At 38.8% G+C, this 20,248-nt stretch overlaps 1 protein-coding gene across 1 annotated transcript in view; it reads left to right on the top strand.

Annotated features, from left to right (window-relative positions):
* The window catches only part of LOC122813217 (4-trimethylaminobutyraldehyde dehydrogenase-like), a 325,358-nt gene that overhangs the window by 253,950 nt on the left and 51,160 nt on the right, over window positions 1–20,248 (top strand). Inside the window, exon 10 of the mRNA XM_044085402.1 lies at window positions 11,500–11,641. Within this exon, the coding sequence (XP_043941337.1) occupies window positions 11,500–11,641 (142 nt within the window). The remainder of the gene's footprint in view (window positions 1–11,499; window positions 11,642–20,248) is intronic.

Here is a 20,248-nt window from a genome sequence, read left to right as displayed (position 1 = left end):
CATAGGTTCATAGGTAGGTACTAGGCTATTGGCCCTAGGGCCTATATAAGCCTAGCCAAAAAGGTACCCTGACTTTCGCCACCCAGGAAAATTATTTTCCTGTGCCACTGTCGAGCAGAGCCACAGAAGTGTAGGGTAAAAAAATATAATCTAAGTATATTGAGGCACAGTGAAATGGGGTTCCCATCTTCCTGCTTCTGTATGCCATGTGGACTAAGGCATTTCCGACAGGGTCAGGGTAATGTGTTAGGAGAAAAATATTGTCTCACAAAAGTTGTGGCTTCTTTTTCCCTACTTGCAGATCTTTGCATGTTACCAATAGATAGGTAAGATAGGCTTCTTCACGGAGTAATGTATACTTTTGCTGTGTTTGATAGGGACTCTGTGCTTGTTTACATTTAGTGTACTCATTAAGGGAGAAGGGAATGAAATGCTTAAATTTAGAAGTGTTTTGGTATTCATAATAAAGTAGAGAAAATAATTGTTCTAAAGTTAGGGCAAAACATTAAGAAACAAATAGGCAAAATTCCAAGGATAAGGGAATATTAGCAGGTGGGAAAAACCTTGTTAAATTCTTTTACCCAGCATATTATATCTTTTTGTGTCATATCCAAATGAAATCTGGTAGTGTAAAGGTTATTGCTCAACAGAAAAGTTTTAACAACTTCATTTGGCAAAGAAAATAGAAAATAAATGGGGAAACCCAGAGAACAATGAAGAGAAGCTAGGGAGGCTGTGTGCCTGTGGACTTTAGAGGAAATGTTTGGCCTCTAAATGAAGCTGAACTGAAAAGAACCCACAGAGATAGTGGAGTATGGGTAAGATAGGAAGAAGGAGACATCACTGTGGGGGGCATAAACAGAGAAAACTAAATGATAAAATTGTGGAGAGAAGTAGAGAAGCACAGAGTTGAAGATGGAGTAAGGAATTTTGAGGCAGGACTCCAACATAGGCAGTCCTAGAAATAAGAAACAATTTGTTTCATTGAAAAGTTTAGTAGATGAGACAAGGAAGTCTGATGGAATGGAAATCTGTGTGGGTTCCAGTAAAAACACTGAAGAGAGAGATGGTAATTCAACTCTTCATTACCAAACCAAACATCTCAAAACAGTATTTAGTACTCCTCATGCATGAACAATGTCAAAGGTACCCAGGAAAGCATGCCAGCGAACGAGATGGAAATAAAGTTTTAATCAGCCAAAGAGACAAACACTTTAACGCATACACTCAACATTCAGTATTTTCGTTTCTAATACATAGACTTCTTCAGATGTAGACTAAAAAGGTGCCTTTTATACTGTTCCATTTCATTAATTGAATTCAATCAAGTAAGCTATTTTACATTTAAAAAGACATTCTAGATTCCTAACAATGAAATGGATCCACCACTTAGGCCAGTAGTTTCTGCGGAGGGATCTAAAACATTGCCCCTAGTGAAATATTTTGACATGAAACTTAAAGGGATATGATTAAAAAGGAAAACTATACTAAGAGATTCTTGGGATTTCTTGAGAGAGTTAAAAGAGTCTATGTTAAATGAGCAAACGCTTAAAATAGCAAACACTGATTTATCGACCCTTTAAAAGCGAAAGCTTGAAATCCCGAAGGCACAGAACTGTGATTTTTTTTTTTCCCAGGGAAAAGAAAATCGCTGTTCCACAAAACAAAACAAAAAAGTTCAAAACACTAAATGGTGTGGGGGGCAAATCTCCCCCACCCCCCTCCCCCCTACTTAAATATACCAACTCTGAGATTGTACCACAGTGGAGGAAATGGCAAAGTCCCAAAAACAGCCCAACATTTTTTTTTCCCTGGGAAAAATAAAAATCGCCGTTCCATGTCTTCGGGATTTCAAGATTCCGCTTTTAAAGGGTCTATAAATCAGCATTTGCTATTTTAAGCGTTCGCTGATTTAATATAGACCCAGTTATACAGGGATGATATTTCCTTCGTGACTATAGATGTTATTGCTTTATTTTCTAGTATTCCCCATATGGAAGGCATACGAATGCTACAGGAAATTATTTTTGAGGATGGTGAATTGACAGAAAATGAATGTTTGGTTTGTCTTAATTTAATGGAATTGGTTTTAAAATATAATTCTATTTATTTCAAAGGAGAGTTTTACCATCAAGTCAATGGGGTTGCAATGGGCGCAGCATGCACCCCTGCATACGCAAATCTTTTTCTAGCTAAATGGGAAGAGAAATTTGTTTTAGGGTCCATCTACAGTGGTTGTTGGACCATGTACAGAAGATTTTTGGATGATATTTGTATTTTATCGGTAGCGTCTGAGGGCAAAGTACAAGATTTTGTAACCTTTTTAAAGAACAGTAGTACATTTTTAGATTTTACCTACAGTATTTGGGTTAGCGTTCGAAAGACATGTGTGTGTAAATGGGAGTGCCTTCATTGAAGGTTGGGCATCCAGCTGGCACCTCGGTGTTTCGTAATAATCTACTGCCAATCATTAGCGGACCAGTATTCCGCTGTGGCGATCCCTTACCAGGAAAAAGCCAAATGACAAAAACAACAACCTACAGTATTTCTCAACAAAAACTTCAGTATTTAGACATATAAGTATATAAGGACAATAATATATTTAACTCCAAAGTATTTAGGAAGAGTACTTTCTCAAATTCTTACTGTGGTGGTGGTGCTGCAGTAGTGTAGTCACCTCATAGCAAGACGTTGTCCCGTTCAATTCTCAGTTAGAGCGTCTTCTGTGTGGAGGCATACGTGAATGGGGCATGCCTTCGTTGAAGGTTGTGCGTCAGGGTCGGTAACCCGGTACGTAAAAATCCACTACCAATCATTAGCGGACCGGAGTTCCGCTGTGGCGACCCCTAACCGGGAAAAGCAGAAAGACACAAACTTTCTCAAATTCTTACCTGTACATCCAATGCACTATAAAAAGAATATTGTCAAAGTGCAATTTGTGCGGGCATGTAGGATGACCTCTGTTGATGAAGAATTTGAAATTTGAAATTGAAATCAAATGCTTGGAAAGTTTATTTAAGGCCAGAAAATACCCGGATGAAATGATTGAACAAGTAAAAAGGGAAGTTCACGAAGGGAGACAAGATAGATTCAGGCCTATTTTAGGTGAAAATTTGGTTGAAAGAAAGGATGTCCAACAAAACAGTGAGACTAATTTTGGTAAAGCTATGATTTTAGAATACAATGCAAGTATTCGAATGGCAAAAAATATTATTGAATCTGAATGGGAGACATTTATAAGTTTCACTGATTTGGAAAAAATACCTAGAAGAAAGATGAAATTTGTTTACAAAAACTCTCAGAACTTGAAAAGTTTGATTGAGAATGATTATCAATGGAATAAATTGAAAAGAAGAAAGAAGGACACCTACAAATGTGGGTATTGTTCACATGTAGTTATATTGCAAACAGAAAGAATATTTTTGGAGAGTAGAAACATTTGGTTAAATGGAAATTAATATTTTAATTGTTATCCTAGTGGATTAGTGTATATAGCAGTTTTTTGAGGTGTGCCAGTCTTTCTATATTGGAAAGACTGAGCGTAAATTAAAAAAGAGACTATACGAACACATTTATGATACTCTGAGGCTGTGATATCGCTAGTTTCTCTTTTTCGTTTTGGTTCCACATTTATGATATGCAAATAAAAAAGGAAACAATGCACTTATTGTCATGAATGTATAAGAGCTATTTTTTATTTTTTGTATTAGAGAGTGTAAAGAAAGATGTTTGAGGGGGACTATGGGAGGAAGCGATTGAGTATAGGGAGTTATGATGGCAAGTGAACTTGCAAGCAGCAACCCCACCAGGCTTAAATTAAAATATTTCAATAGCCCTCCTATTAAATGAGATCTGCTAAGTTATAAGCATTTTTTCCACTACATGCTGCCAGTTGAGTTTTTATTAACACCTGCAGATTTTTTAACTATTTTGGTTTGTTTTACAAGTACTCTAAAAAAAAGGTAAATAATAAAAATGTCCACATGAGAGAGCTCACGTACAAAACACACACACACATATACATATATACATATATATATATATATATATATATATATATATATATGTGTGTGTGTGTGTGTGTGTGTGTATAAAGTTACACTTTGCACAGTTTAGAAAATGTATAAAAATGTAATGAGAAGATTTTACATAATTTTTATCTATCTCTTAACCATTAAAAAGGGTTTATTATTTTTTTAGGGTTGTTATTAGCATAGGTATTTTGTAAAATAAAGAGGTTTTATCTAAGTTTTAAACATGAATGCACTTTATTACATATTGTCTGTGTATACATAGAATGTCTTTTTAAATGTAAAATAGCTTAATTGATTGAATTCAATTAATGAAATGGAACAGTATAAAAGGCACTTGGATTTTTTAGTCTACATCTGAAGAAGTCTATGTATTAGACACGAATATGCTGAATGTTGAGTGTATACATTAAAGTGTTTGTCACTTTGGCTGATTAAAACTTTATTTCCATCTCGTTCGCTGGCTTGCTTTCCTGGGTACCTTTGACATTGTTCGTGGTTTAGTTTGGTACCTTTAGCATTTTTTGTTGGATTTACTCCTCATGCACGGCTATACATATACATCTGTGTATTATTCAAATTCTAGGTTTAGTTTTGTTTGTAAATATGTACTTTATTATCCTAATTCATATAGGTACACTCAAATGTTTTCCTTGTATATGTAATCCCAATGTACATATCATATTCTAAAATGTTTTGCTTGTATATCACCATCAGTGGCTTACACAGTTGCTGGTTATATGCTCTCCCATTGTATGAGTTGTAACTTAATTATGGAGCTTTTCTTCCTGGGTCACCAGTGAAAAAAGAGCTTTGCCCAGTCGGCCTTTCCTAGTCAACAAAATTAATAAATAAAAATAAAACAAAAAGTTTAAGGTTTATAGAAAAACACATTCTAAGAGGAGCAGAAGAGGTATTAATGAGATGGCCAATATCTTTGTACAGGGTACAGTCAGGGAGAGGATCAGAGAAATTGGGAATATGTGAAGAGGAAATAAAACTTAACCGCAGGAAATTGTCTTATTTTCTAACAGCTGACAAAGCGACAGGTAAAGGAGGGAGAAAGACAGCTTCTGCCATTATGTAGCAAAATAGCAGAAGAACTGGGAAACTGTCCCGCTATCAGTGCCAGAAAGGGATACTGAGGAGAAGAGATATGGACATGACTGAAACTACTCCTTCTCTTCACACCTTCCAGTAAATCTCCCCATATAGACTTTACAATAACATCTAAAAATGGCACACCTATATCACAAGATCCTACTACCAAACTACTAGGTATTACCATTGACAACAACCTTAACTTCGATACCCATATAAGCAACACTTTGAAAACTATTAATAAAAAAATAGGCTCTCTTTACAGAATCAAACCTTCCCTCACTCCAGAATCTAGAATAACTATTGCCCACTCCCACCTTATCTCTGCCCTTCTCTATGCCTCACCCATGTTTACTAATTTATCAAAAAAGAATCTTTTGAAATTAGAAAACTCCTACCACAACATAGCCAGATTTGCTACAGGTAACCCTTTCAGAACCCACCACTGTACTAATCTAAAGCAACTAGGCTGGCTTGAATTTCAGCAGCAACTAAAAATTAATTAACTAGCCATAGCCCATCAAATTCTATATCAACCTGACAAAACGCCTATACTATCTACTCTTATTTACCCCTACCATAACCTAAAGTCCCTAAGATCCGCACACAAACTTCTCGTAAATATTGACAAAGCAAACAACAAGGCTGGAGATTCCCTTTTCTCTAACACTGTTGGAAAACACTGGAACCTGCTTCCCTCTGAACTTTCTACTATTCCTTCTAAATCTCTCTTTAAAAAGAAACTTAAGCTCTACCTCAAATCACAATGGCTGTGCCCCTGTGCTAATCCTGACTAACTCTAGCTCCTGACACCTGACTACATTCTAGACCTTTAGAACCCTAAATCTACTTCATATTTACATCCACTGATCTATTTCTCCTTCTTACTATCTATCTATGTATATATATATATATATATATATATATATATATATATATATATATACATATATATATATATATATACATATATAAATGTGTGTTTTTTTATATATATTCTTTCCACATGTTATACCACTAGATGTACTTACATAACTGCTATTTTCTTCATACTTTCCTTTATCCTCAATTACTGTACATTATGCTAGTATTCTCTCAGAATGTCACTTGTAACAATATTTTTGTAACAATATTTTTGCCATTTATGTTCTACTTACTGTGTTTTTACACTTTATAACTATGTCACCAGTTATAATGTTTTCTTTTACTCTGTTATTTTAATGTATTTCTTTAATGTAAATTCATTTTAACTTTGGAGCTTATCTCCCCGGGCCTCTACTGAAAATGGGCATATATCCAGCTAGACTAGCCCGGTCAACAAATGTAAAATAAATAAATAAAATAAAATAAATAAATAAATACATACATACATACAGGGGAATGATGGACAGACTAAAACTGGCTTGGAATGGTCTGATGCGGAATGGAAGACATTGTGAGTAATGGGACAGTATTTCTGACAAAAAAGACAGTTAAGATTTGGGAGCAGTTAGTGAGGAGATTCTGTAAGTGACCACTGATGGTCAGTGAGTGTTGTGACAGACAAAGGGACATGATGTACATGTGGACACCCATGTTAAGGACACTGCTCATTTGTTGGAAACATGAGGTAAAACTCCTACGGCAGGTTGTGGCAAAAGATACCAGTAATATTCTTCATGTGAGGATTCCAAACATTTGGCAGTTGAACCTGTTTTCTTTAGGAGAAAGGGAGGGTAGGTGGACAAATGAACAGAACTGTCTGTTTTAAATTTGGAGGGATAACTGAGAAGTCGTGCAGCATTGTGGATGCTTAGATAACAACTGAAGAATAAAGTCTGGAAACAGAGTTCAGAGAAGATGATGGGAACAGCAGAAAGAAGTTCTGACTATCTGTTATCATTCAGAAGGGGATAGAGGGAGCAGGTTGTAATTTGGATCAATCTGTGTATCCTTGGCTTTAGATGCATCATGTAGGACTACATTAGCATTTGAGAATTTTGAGGAGCAAATAACAAAAAAAAAATCTTTAAAAAGTCAAAGGCAGGAGTTTTTACTTGTCTTCTGCAGTGACATTTGACTTCTTCTTCTTCTTCTTTCGGCTTTTCCCAGTTAGGGGTCGCCACAGCGGATCACCTGTTTCCATTTCTTCCTGTCCTCTGCATCTTGCTCTGTCACACCAACCACCTGCATGTCCTCTCTAACCACATCCATAAACCTTATCTTAGGCCTTCCTCTTTTCCTCTTACCTGGCAGCTTCATCCTTAGCATTTTTCCCAATATACCCAGCATCCCTCCTCAGTACACGTCCAAACCAACGCAATCTCGCCTCTCTGGCTTTGTCTCCAAACTGTCCAACCTGGGCTGACCCTCTAATATACTTATTCCTAATCCTGTCTACCCTCGTCACACCCAATGCAAATCTTATCATCTTTAACTCTGCCACATCCAGATCTGACTCCTGCCTTTTTGTCTGTGCCACTGTCTCCAACCCATATAACATAGCTGGTCTCACTACCCCTCTTGTAGACCTTCCCTTTCACTCTTATTGGTACTCGTCTGTCACAAATCACTCCTGACATTCTTCTCCACCCACTCCACCCTGCCTGTACTCTCTTCACCTCTCTTCCACACTCGCCATTACTCTGAACTGTTGATCCCAAGTGTTTAAACTCATCCACCTTCGCCAACTCTACTCCCTGCATCCTCACCATTCCTCTATCCCCCCTTTCATTCACACACATATATTCCATCTTAGTCCGGCTGACCTTCATTCCTCTCCTCTCTAGAGCATATCTCCACCTCTCCAGGGTCTCCTCAGCCTGTTTCCTACTCTCACTACATATCACAATGTCATCTGCAAACATCATAGTCCACGGGGGCTCCTGTCTGATCTCATCTGTCAACCTGTCCATCACCAGTGCAAATAAGAAAGGGCCCAGAACTGATCCTTGATGTAATCCCACATCCACCTTAAACCTATCTGTCACTCCCACGACAGATCTCACCGCTGTCACACTACCCTTGTACATATCCTGTACCACTCTTACATACTTCTGTGCCACTCCCGACTTCCTCATACAGTACCACAACTCCTCTCTAGGTACCCTGTCATATGCTTTCTCTAAGTCCACAAAGACACAATGCAACTCCTTCTGACCTTCTCTGTACTTCTCCATCAACACTCTCACAGCAAACATCGCATCTGTAGTGCTCTTTCCTGGCATAAAACCATACTACTGATCACTAACCATCACCTCCCTTCTTAACCTAGCTTCCACTACTCTTTCCCATAATTTCATGCTGTGACTGATCAGTTTTATCCCTCTGTAGTTACTACAGCTCTGCACTTCACCCTTATTCTTAAAAAAAAATCGGTACCAAAGCACTTTTTCTCCACTCCTCAGGCATTCTCACTTTTCAAGATTTCATTAAACAATCTGGTTAAAAATTCCACTGCCATTTCTCCTAAACACCTCCAAGCTTCCATAGGTATGTCATTTGGACCAACTGCCTTTCCATTCTTCATCGTCTTCATAGCTATCCTTACTTCCGCCTTGCTAATCCATTGCACTTCCTGATTCACTATCCCCACATCATCCAGCTTTCTCTCTCATTCTCTTCATTCATCAGCCCCTCAAAGTACTGTTTCCATCTGCTCAACACACTATCCTCGCTTGTGAGTACATTTCCCTCATTATCCTTTATCATCTTTACCTGCTGCACATCTTTCCTAGCTTGGTCCCTCTGTCTAGCCAATCGGTACAGGTCCTTTTCTCCCCCCTTAGTGTCCAACCTTTCATACAACTCTCTATACGCCTTATCCTTACCCTTTGCCACCTCTCTGTTTACCATGCACCTCATCTCCTTATACTCCTGTCTACTTTCTTCATCTATCCGACAATCCCACTTCTTCGCCAACCTCTTTCTCTGTATACTATCCTGTACTTCCTCATTCCACCACCAGGTCTCCTTGTCCTCCTTCCTCTGTCCAGATGTCACAGCAAGCATCTTTCTAGCAGTCTCCCTTACTAGCTCTGCTGTAGTTACCCAGCTGTTCGGTAATTCTTCACTGCCACCCAGTGCCCGTCTTAACTCTTCTCTGAACTCCATCTCACAATCACCCTTTTTCAATTTCCACCATTTGATCCTTGGTGCTGCCCTCACACTCCTCCTCTTCTTGATCACCAATGTCATTCTACAGACCACCATTCTATACTGCCTAACTACACTTTACCCTGTCACCACTTTGCAGTCTCCAATCTCCTTCAAACTGGCCCTCCTGCATAGGATATAATCCACCTGTATGCATCTCCCTCCACTCTTGTATGTCACCCTATGCTCCTCCCTCTTGTTAAAATATGTATTCACCACAGCCATGTCCATCCTTTTTGCAAAATCCACTACCATCTGACCTTCTGCATTCCTTTTCTTAACACCATACCTACCCATCACTTCCTTATGACATTTGACAAACAACATAAAACACTTTTCTAATTTCAGGAGACCAGCATTTAGTTATTGATCTAAGACTTTGGCTTGAACATTTGCTCTGATATCCCTCCTGCTAATAACTTAGCAGATGTTGCTAACTGATGACATTCCTAATAGGTGGCACAGTCTATTGGCACCTGGCAGGGGGAGTATCCATCCACTGCCTGGAAATATTCTGAAATCAGCTTGAAAGTGTTGACAGTTTTGTACTGGTGTTTGAAGACTGCAGATGAGAAAAAAAAGACAAATTCTATCCAATGTTTCCTCCTCTCATCACATTCCAGACTCATCATAACTCTGCTAATTTTGTTGACATTTGTTGTAGTTCTTCCACTGGCTTAAGGACTCTTGCAAGGAATGGCCTTCAAAGCTCCATTTTGTATTTCTTATTTCATTTTATCTATGCTCACACATGCTTCTCTTGATTAAGCTCATGTAGATATTTAATCCAGAATTCTGCTGGCATTGGCCAGTGTATCTGTTTGTATTAGCAGCATTACTTACTTTTCTGTGCTCCACAAATACTTTTATGGGTTTTTTTTCATCAACTTGTACATCTCTGACAAAGAGGTCCTGTTGATGGACTACAGTTTCCTGCTTGTTGCACTGGACTACAGCCATCACATTGTTGACTTGCCAGGTTTCCTTCTTAGGTCCTCTTCTTTCTTGTCTTCTGTGGTGTAATACTCAAAGATCGACTTTTCTAGTAAAAGATTTTGTACAGTGCCATTTTCTGAACTTTAATCAGACATGTGGATAACATTCTTTCCACCAAAGTAATACCTTCAGCTCCCTGTGAGACTAATTTATTTCTAAATGGCTGGATCTATTTTTATAAATATCATAAATATAGCTGTTTCTGCAGATTATATACAAATTACTGTAGTCTCAATTTTCTTTCCCCTGTAATGATACATTTGATTTAGTGAACTTAACCTGATCACCAGATAGTAAATATAGAGGATTATGATCAAGTTGCGAATCATAACCCAGTTTATTATGTGTTCAAGACTTGGATGCCAAAAAATTCACCTTGAGAGAGAAAAGTAACGGTTATGGCTGGAGATCTGATTATAACTCTTTGTAGTGGAATTATCTGCTCCATGTAGTACTAGTTACAAGAAAGAGCAAGCAATAAGTGTTTTACTGGCTTTCAAAGCCGTAAAGCACTTAATGAGTGCTCTCAGAAAGATTGCCATGCCTCTCAGCTGTCAAGATTTTGGCAGAATGTTTACATTTTTGCCTCATATGTTTGGTCTGTTCCTCATAAAATCGCTGGTTTTCAGACAAATCTCGGAGGACTGAAGTCACTAAATAATGAAAATACATTTGAGTTTCAGGGTTCATATGCTTCAGAAAATGCAGGTAAACACATATCCTGTTATTCTAGCTACTTTCTAAGTTTATAACATGAAGCCAGGGACACTACCGGTATGGACAGCAGGTAGAAACAAATCTATGTTTTTATTCTGATGCTGTCTTTGCTGGTCAGAACTATCAGATTTGACAGCCTAGAGCAAGACCCAACTCACGAGTTAAGCAGGGGGTGCTTAATATTTGTTAAGGTCGGGTCTCACACTATAGTCACACAAGTGATTTTTTTTTCTATTTATGGAAATGCAGTCATCATACTGTATGCACTAAAAATAAATAAAGTACAGAAACTGAATTCTTTGTTTCATGCATTTATCATCTTTATAATTTGTGTGTTCCATGTTCTCTCCCTGAGCATTAAAAATGTAACCCTTGTTTATCAAGAAGTGATCATGTGTCATTTAAATGCCTAGAACAGTGAAACGGTGCTACATAGTCATTGTAACTTTTTTTCTGCCTCCTTGTAGTCATTGAACTTTTCAATTTAAAATGTCTTTTTTTAACTTTCGTTTATTTGCAGTGAATTGTAGGGATGATATGACATGTGTTAAGGAAGAAATCTTTGGTCCCGTAATGTCTGTTTTGCCATTTGATACTGAAGAAGAGGTCTTAAAGAGGGCTAATAACACAACATATGGATTAGCATCCGGTGTCTTCACTAGGTAAATTGAGATTACTTGTAAGATTATCACTGAAATATGTTAGACAAGTTACACTATTGTTTTGGTATCTTTTATAAATAAAATTATATAGCGCAGCATATTTTACCAATTAAATTAATGAAAATTAAACTTATAAATGAGAAAAATAACTTGAACAGTATGTCAGGTATGTATTGTACTTTTAGAGTACCTGCAACCTTCTTAATGCACATAAAATGAGACTCATTTTTTATTTGTAAATAAAGGTATGTCCATTTCCTTTCTGTAATCATTTTTTAACTTCTACATCACAAACATGGTAAGATCTAAGCAACAGTTTCCAACAGTAAAGGCATTACTGGATGTTACTGGGTAATAATGCACCACCCTTATGTACAATAAGGCCTTACACCACTGAATGGCCTATAATTTCTTAGTAATGCCTTCCTTAGACTGCATTACTGCACTTAGAAATAAGGTTGATGTGTTGCATTATGACAGAAAGCTTTAGTAGTCAAAAATGTTAACACTGTTATAGTTTAGGAAGTAAAAAAAAAATAAACCCTAATGATAATCCATGAGTCATATGACTCATCAATTAAATACATCACATCTGTTGATGTAATTGATGAGTCATATAAATGATGGGTACTTAACATTGCAAATGTGAAGTTAGTGTTATTCTGAAAAAAAAGTCAATTTATAAAGTATTGAACAGGATGAAAATACTAAACACCTTTATAAAAACTCCATGTGGCTCCTTTTTGTTAAATGTGTGGCTAGCTCCTTATTTTTTAAATTTTTAATGATTTTAAATGTCTTTAAAAGGAGCAAGCAAGCAATAAAACAAATTTCCAACCTCATTGCTTGACAGATTTTAATGTCATAGATTAATACAACTGTGATTAGCTGATATTCCTGATTTCAACGATAAAGCAGTTGTTCAGTTCTCATTTTCTAAAAAGTTAGGTATATCAGTAACACTAAACAACACCAGTTTAAATGCTTCTTGAAAAATTTTTCAAGGCCAAACCATTGCTATCTTCATAATAAAGACTTCCTCAACCCTCTGTTTCCAGTACTCAACAAATACCTGGAAAGTGGAGCATGGAGTAAGGAAGCAAATTCCAAGCAATCTTTCATGTTTGTTCTAATAGCTGCTATTACTGGAATCAGGGTTTAATATTCTTTGCTATAGTTTACAGCTGCAATTTTCCACACATGCAGTTTACATGCATGCACACTCAGGTCTCAAAAAGCACCAACATGTTGAATTTTCAGCTTGTCAGCTTCAACAGTGTATTATCAGATTCCATTCTCAATACACACACAGTTCACAAACATGAGCTTAAAAGAGACAACTTCCATTCTTAATATACACAGTTTATAAACATGAGCTTAAAAGAGGCAACTGCAAAACCACAAGTTTATTGCTACCCAGTGACCTTCTTACACTTAACCTCGGCTCACACGCAGGCAATTGCCTTCCATCCCTTTCTTCCTCCTACCTCCATTTTGATCCATTGCAGACCTTTAAGTGTTTTAGTCTGTCATCGTTGTTCCTGAAAAACAGACCATTTATCTCCCCGTTTTTGTTCTTTTCACCATTTTGGTAAGCTTCACCCAGAATAAATGTCTACAAAGTGAGCTTCAGTTTGCAATTTAATGTTCAATATTCACCATTCAAGATTGTTGTGTTGCTTTCACATATTAGTCAGTTCTGTGCAGTAGAATACATTGAAAGGCTTACAGTGATAAAATTAAGATTATACCAGGATGACACAGACAGTTGCAACAACAGTAACAAACAGCCAAACAAAGTAGGAGTTTCTCCACAACTGAGTATTTAAATACCTATGTGTAAGGCTGTGAGAATCCGTGTGTAATTGCAAATGATAAGGTTGTTTGCTTCCGGCTTTTCCCAGTTAGGGGTTGCCACAGCAGAACTCCGGTCCGCTAATGATTGGCAGTTGATTTTTTATGGTGCCAAGGTGCCAGCCCGATGCCCAAACTTCAATGAAGGCACGCCCATTTACACATGTCTTTCGAACACCACTCGACCGAGGGGAGGACATGCAGACTCCACACAGAAGGAGCTCCGGCCAAGAATCGAACGGGAGAACCTCTTGCTGTGAGGCGACAACGCTACCGCTGCACCACAGCAAATGATAATAAAATATGAAAACAAATAGCAGCATAGCTAACTTTTGATGTAAAAATAGCAGAACTAGCGCTTTACCTGACCTACTAGTGACAGTTACTCTGATGGAAGTGAATTCTATATTGCCTTACTCTTACATCCAGGACCATATTCAGTGAAGACTTTCCATTGACTTGGGTTGCTTCAACTTTAATACCTTATACTGCTAAATTCCAGTCCACTGATATACCTTAAGCAGTTTTACTAGCGGTACAACTGGAAGCCTTTCTACTGTAGGAGATGAATCATTTTCAACCCTGGTTCCTTCTGAGCCACATATTAATACCTCTGACTTCTTCCACTCTCTTCCTTGACTTGAAACTGTGCTACAAATGTGAATGATTTGTGTTGCCATTTCATAACTTGCTGACAGATTCAACTCAGTTTGACTTCTATTATTAGGTTGAGTTTATGTGTCTAGCTCCCCATTTCACCTCTCTCTACCTTTCAGTTCACTTCCATTTCTGTTTGTCCTGTGTGGCTCCAAATATAAAATGTTCCTACCTTATAGAAGTTTCTCTACTGTAAAATCTGTTGTATACTGTTCCTAGATATAGCTGCGGGCTTAATATACTCTATATCCAACACTTATGAAAATTCCCAGCAGCCTCTACCGCACATCTCCATCAGAAGTTGTCTTGTTTCAAGGACCTTTCCCATAACTACGAGGCACGACTTATGTAAACACCTTAGGTACAAGAGAGATACAATCCCAGATCTTGTAGAGCGTTTTGAGGTCCTCCACACACCTTCCTAAACTGATTCATCCCCCAGCTGTTCTTTAATTTAGGACTACTTAAAACCAAGGAAGCATTCTTTAAACAATTTAAAGTCTAGTTTATGATAGCTCCTCTGCACAAGTCCCTCTTCTTTCCCATACCGCTGATACATTCAGAATATCCTAGTGTGATTAGTGTAATTCGTGCAATTATCTGTACAGTAACTTACTATTTGTGCATATTTTCCTTGCTATTAGTGTGACTAGTATTTACGTTACTTTTTATCTTGTTAAACTGCATTTATGTATTCTATTCATATAGTTCATATTTCTATTTCTAATTCCCACCTCCCTAAAAATGTGCACTGTCCAGTATGACTACCCCAGTCAACAAAATGTAAATAAATAAATACTGTCACTATTGTATTTGCTTTTAAAATCTGCTATTTCTCAAGTCGGGTTGGCTTTCAGACATTCATAGTCCATCCATGTCCCCCTGGGCACACTCTACTCAATTCTAAGTTTGTCAGAACCTTTTAGACAAAGTCTAGCATTATCCTTTCAGATATCTGGCAGACTTGTAGAAGTTCTTATTTTTCTGTTTCAAAAGCTAGACTCGCTTTAGTTTGTTTGAACCTTTCCTCTTTTCCTCAGCATGACAAAATGGATTACTTGTATCACTTGTTCTTCTTTTGGCTTTTCCCAGTTAGGGGTCGCCACAGTAGAACTCTGGTCCGCTAATGATTGGCAGTAGATTTTTTATGGGTGCCGAGGTGCCAGCTCGATGCTCAACCTTCAGCGAAGGCACGCCCATTCTATGCATGTCTTTCAAACGCCATTCGACCGTGGGGAGGACACGCAGACTCCACACAGAAGGCGCTCCAGCCGAGAATCGAACGGGAGAACTAGTATCCCAAAATGTCTGCCCTTAAGCCAGTCTGTTCACCGCCACTTTGACTTTTTGGCAATACTCTAGTTCCTTGGTATAGTCTCTATAAACAGTGAGAAGTGTGTTCTTGTATTCACTTAAGGTGTTTCACAGAGTTTCCCCAAGTGTAGAAGCTAAGGTACAGCCTTTAACATACCAGGTAAAATCTGAAAATCCCTCCTCTTCCCCCACCAGTGTTCTTCTATGTTTTTAGACTGTTCCTGGTTATTCTGCTGTCTTTACTACTCAAGTGAAACTTAGTCAAAGGGCTGTCTAGTTATTGGGGTGATGTGTGGTACAAGTATTTGTCAAGTATGGAAATCAAATATGGCAAAATCATAAAACTCACTACCCCACTTCTGCCAGATTAAAAAATAGCCATCCTCACCCAGCTATTTAACAGAAAAGGATATCTTACACTGCTAGACAGGGGTCCAGGAAGTAAATAGTGTGGGAAGAAATAGCCAGGGAATTATTACGGCTAGGCTTGTATAGGCCCTAGGGCCGATAGCCTAGTACCAACCTATGAATCTATGTTTCTTCCAGTATCCCTCAAGTATTCCTTTCAATAAAAAAAATATTTTCAAACCTAAATAATTCCCACCTCCTTTGGGAAATATACCAGGAATGGTAAGTTATTTAGAACTGATTCGGGGATACGTATTGATTTCTTTGAATGATATTCTGTACTTGTCTCCTTGCCAAAAAGCCAAACATTTCCTGAAGTATTATGCATAAAACTTATTCAACATTGTAGCAAAGAACTATATAATGATCTGCAAGGAGGTTAATATTGGAGAAACAAACAAATGAAGATTCATGCCTCCTGTACATGCTCTCAAACTTTTGGAGCAAAACAGGTGTCACTTACAAAATACACATATAAAAGAATTTAGATTATCTAAAGAATACTTCCTCAGTTTTAAGCATTCCTGAATTAAAGAACTAAAGGGCTGGAAGGATGAATCAGTTTAGGAAGATGCACAGAGGACCTCTAAATGCTCTGCAAGACTTGGGACTGTACATCTCTTGTACCTAAGGTGTTTCCATAACAGTGCCTCATAGTTATGTGAAAGGTCCTGGAAACAAGGGACATCATTGCCTTTTGCCACTTTGTACTCCTATGCTGTATGCAATACTGTCAGTGGCTGTGATTGTCATTTGCAGATAACCACAGAAAACCATTCCTGCTTGTAAGAAATCTATCCACCTTGCCAAGCTTCACCCAGCACACACTCTTCATATAAAAAAATAATATTTGCTCTTCTAACCTTGAAGTGTTCTGATAATTCCAAAATGTCTAGTAAAAGCTGTCAAAGACCCCCCCCCCAATGTAGTCCCTTCACAAGTCATATCTGAGATGCTATGGTAACATGTGGAATACATTTTTTAAATTGTCTAAGTAGAACCCTTGCATAAATTTCCACATCAGCATTAACAAGGGAGGTAGCTGCAATTTGCTGGGCCTAGATGATCATCTTTATGTTTCAGAAAAAAAGTTAAAAATGCCTCATCTCAGGGGAGACAGAAGCATTAGTTAGCCATCCATAATACTGTTGAATAAGTCCTCTAAACGCTTTCTCACTTAGAACTCCGTTCTCTTGTAAAAAATGGCTGGCTAATATTCTGCTTACTTGCTTTATACTGACAGCCCTGTGTAACTCACCCTGTGATATCCTTGCTTCAAGACTTTCCTTCTGAATTTCTTCAACCTTAAGACTAGACCATTCATGAGCCATTGAGTAGTATAACAGTTTCTGTGAGTCCATTCAATAGCACAACAATTTCTATGAGTCCATTCAGTAGTACAACATTTTCTGTGAGTGCATTCACTAGTGTAATAGTTTCTGTGAGTCCATTCAGTAGTACAGCAACAGTTTCTGTGAGTCCATTCAGTAGTACAAGAACAGTTTCTGTGTGTCCATTAAGTAGTTCAACATTTTCTGTGAGTGCATTCACTAGTATAATAGTTTCTGTGAGTCCATTCAGTGGTACAACAACAGTTTCTGTGAGTCCATTCAGTAATACAGTAGCAGTTTCTGTGAGTGTAGTTACTGCAGAGTAAATTTCCTAGAATTTGGACTTTTCCACACTGTTATGTAACCCTCAAGGTTAGTATACATATGGCTTGGGGTCTGGGATGTTCAACATGTGGGGGAGCAGGAGTGCTCTTCCCCACAAAAAAATATCCTTTGAGTTTCACTGTAACTGACTTGTGGTAATTGCACTCCCTAAAGGTTCCTTCAGCAGGACAACATAGGTTCATAGGTTGGTACTAGGCTATCGGCCCTAGGGTTTATACAAGCCTAGCCATAACAGTTCCCCCGACTATTTCTACCCAGGACATTTACTTCCCTGGTCCCCTGTCTAGCAGGGCGAATGACGTGATCCCCGGGGTGATTTTCCTATCTCCCATCCAGTCATCACGGTTGTTTTTGAAGAGGGCCAAAGAGGCGCTCTGTTTGACATGTATGGGCAGTCTATTCCAGAGTATGGGGAGTCTCTGGGACAGGAACCTATCCCTCCAGCATGTTTTGTTCATTGTGATGACCAGGTTTAGATCCCTGGAGTACATGGCTCTGAGGGACTGGGATTTCTTTACGTGTAGCATGTCCAGCAGCTCTGGGTTTGACATGGCCTTGTATGTTAAGCAGAGATCACCTCTGAGTAGACGATATGCAACAGAGTATAGCTGGAGTTTCTTTAGATGGTCAGCATAAGGCATCTGCTTTAGGCCTATGATTCTTTTAGTGAGGTATTTCTGCGGCCTTTTCAGTTGTTGAAGGTGTCTTGTGAGGTACATACCAAACGGGGTGTTGTACTCTATGATGGGTCTAATGAGGGATGAGTACAGTGGGACAATGACCTCCTTTTTTTCTGGATGAAAAGCCCTTAGTGATGACATGTGCCACATAGAAGGATTTTGTGACTGTTGTGACGATGTGGTTATCGAAGGTGAGACCACTGTCGACCTGTGTCCCTAAGTCCCTTATCACACTTTTGGTGTTTAGTGTACTGCCACTTATGTGGTAATTCATGGGTACATGGTTTTTCCCAGAGGGGATAACTATACATTTCTTGGCATTGAGCTTGAGCCCATGGCTCTGGCACCAAGCATCTGTCTCTGTAAGGCCCTTTTGTACAATATCCACATCACTTGGGGATTCGATAATGGCTCCCAGTTTGCAGACATCTGTGAACTTTGTTAGCCAGAGTCTCTTAGTGTTGGCCTGTACTTCGGAAAAGTAAATGCCAAACAAGAGCGGTCCCAGGACTGAACCCTGTGGTACTCCACTTGTCACTTGTTTGGAGATGGATTTGGAGTCGGCTACTTTTACAGTGTGGGTTCTGTCAGTAAGCCAGTTTGTGACCCACTAAGTGACGTAGGGATTAATTCCCAGCTTAGTAAGTGTATCTATGATTACTGAGTAGGGGATGGTGTCAAAGGCCTTGGCGAGGTCCAGGTAAGCTGTGTGGACTGTCTTACCCTCGTCCATGGCTCTGGAGACTGATTCAAAGAAGTCAGTCAGGTTGAGGAGATAAGATCGGCCCTTCACGAAACTAAACTGGGTGGGGTCCAGTGTTTGAAGGTTGCCAATGTCTTTGTTTATAATTTCCATGGTAAGGCGTTCCATGGCTTTGCAGATCAGGCTTGTCAGGCTGATGGGATGATAGTTCCCGGGGTCCAAGGTGGATCCCCTCCTTGTGGAGTGGGATAGCTGTAGCTGTGTGCCACTCATTGGGCACAAAGCCTGAGGTGAGACTATGATTAAACATGACACTTAGGTGAGGTGCCAGTTCACTTTGTAGTTCATGTAGTACACAGCCCAGGATGTCGTCTGGTCCCATGGGTGCGGTATTCTTAGCTTTGGAGAGTGCATTTTTTACCTCTGTGGCCATGATTGCCGGTATTTGGCAAGCTTTTGGAATTGAGATGTGCCCTTTAGGGGAGAGAGGAGGGTGAAGTTGGCACTGAATCGATCTGCCAGGATATTGGCAATATCCTTGGGTCAGTATATTTAGTGTCATTCTGTTGTAGCTCAGAGCAGATCTGAGCATTACCATTTAGATTCTTGACATAACTATAGAATGCCTTGTGGTTGTCCTTAGAATCTTTGGCAATTTTATTTTCATAACTAGCTTTGGAGGATTTTATGAGGGATCTCAGCTTCTTACTGAGGATGGTAAGGTAATTTTTTGTATCCTGAGATTTTCCTCTTTTCTGCAACAGTTTCTTCCTTCTGTTGTATAACTTGTTTCTGGTAGGGGACCACCAGAATGGCTTTTTTTTTTTGGAGGAGAGCGTCTTGGTTCTATTTGGAATGGCACGATTTATGCATGCATGGATATGCTCGTACAGTGCCTTAGTGTAGGATTCAGCAGTTGAACTTTCAGTTCCCATCTGCATGGGTGTTGTGATGTTTGTCACTTCTGACGTGAGTAGCATGAAGTTGGCTTTGGAGAAGTTTTTTATGGAGGTTTCTCTACTGGGGGGTGGGATGTGGATGTCAAGGGTGATTAGCTTATTGTCAGACCTGACCAACGAGGGGATGATCACTGGTGTGGAGCATCGATTTCCCATGTTGGTAATGACCAGGTCTAGGGTATTGGAGCCCCTGGTGGACTATGGATTAGTTGATCCAGGGCGTTGGAATTTATGAATTCCAAGAGCCATTGGGCAGAGGTGTTGGTACCCAAGTAGTCTTCCCAGTTAATGGCAGGGCAGTTGAAATCACCCAGTATTAGGGTGTTAGGCTTATCTTAATATTTTCCAGTATGTTT

Source organism: Protopterus annectens, chromosome 10.part0, assembly GCF_019279795.1.
Source record: "Protopterus annectens isolate FY-2018-M chromosome 10.part0, PAN1.0, whole genome shotgun sequence".
In the NCBI taxonomy this organism is placed as follows: domain Eukaryota; kingdom Metazoa; phylum Chordata; order Ceratodontiformes; family Protopteridae; genus Protopterus; species Protopterus annectens.
Note: the sequence above shows the minus strand (reverse complement) of the source record. Positions and strands in the feature narration are given on the sequence as shown.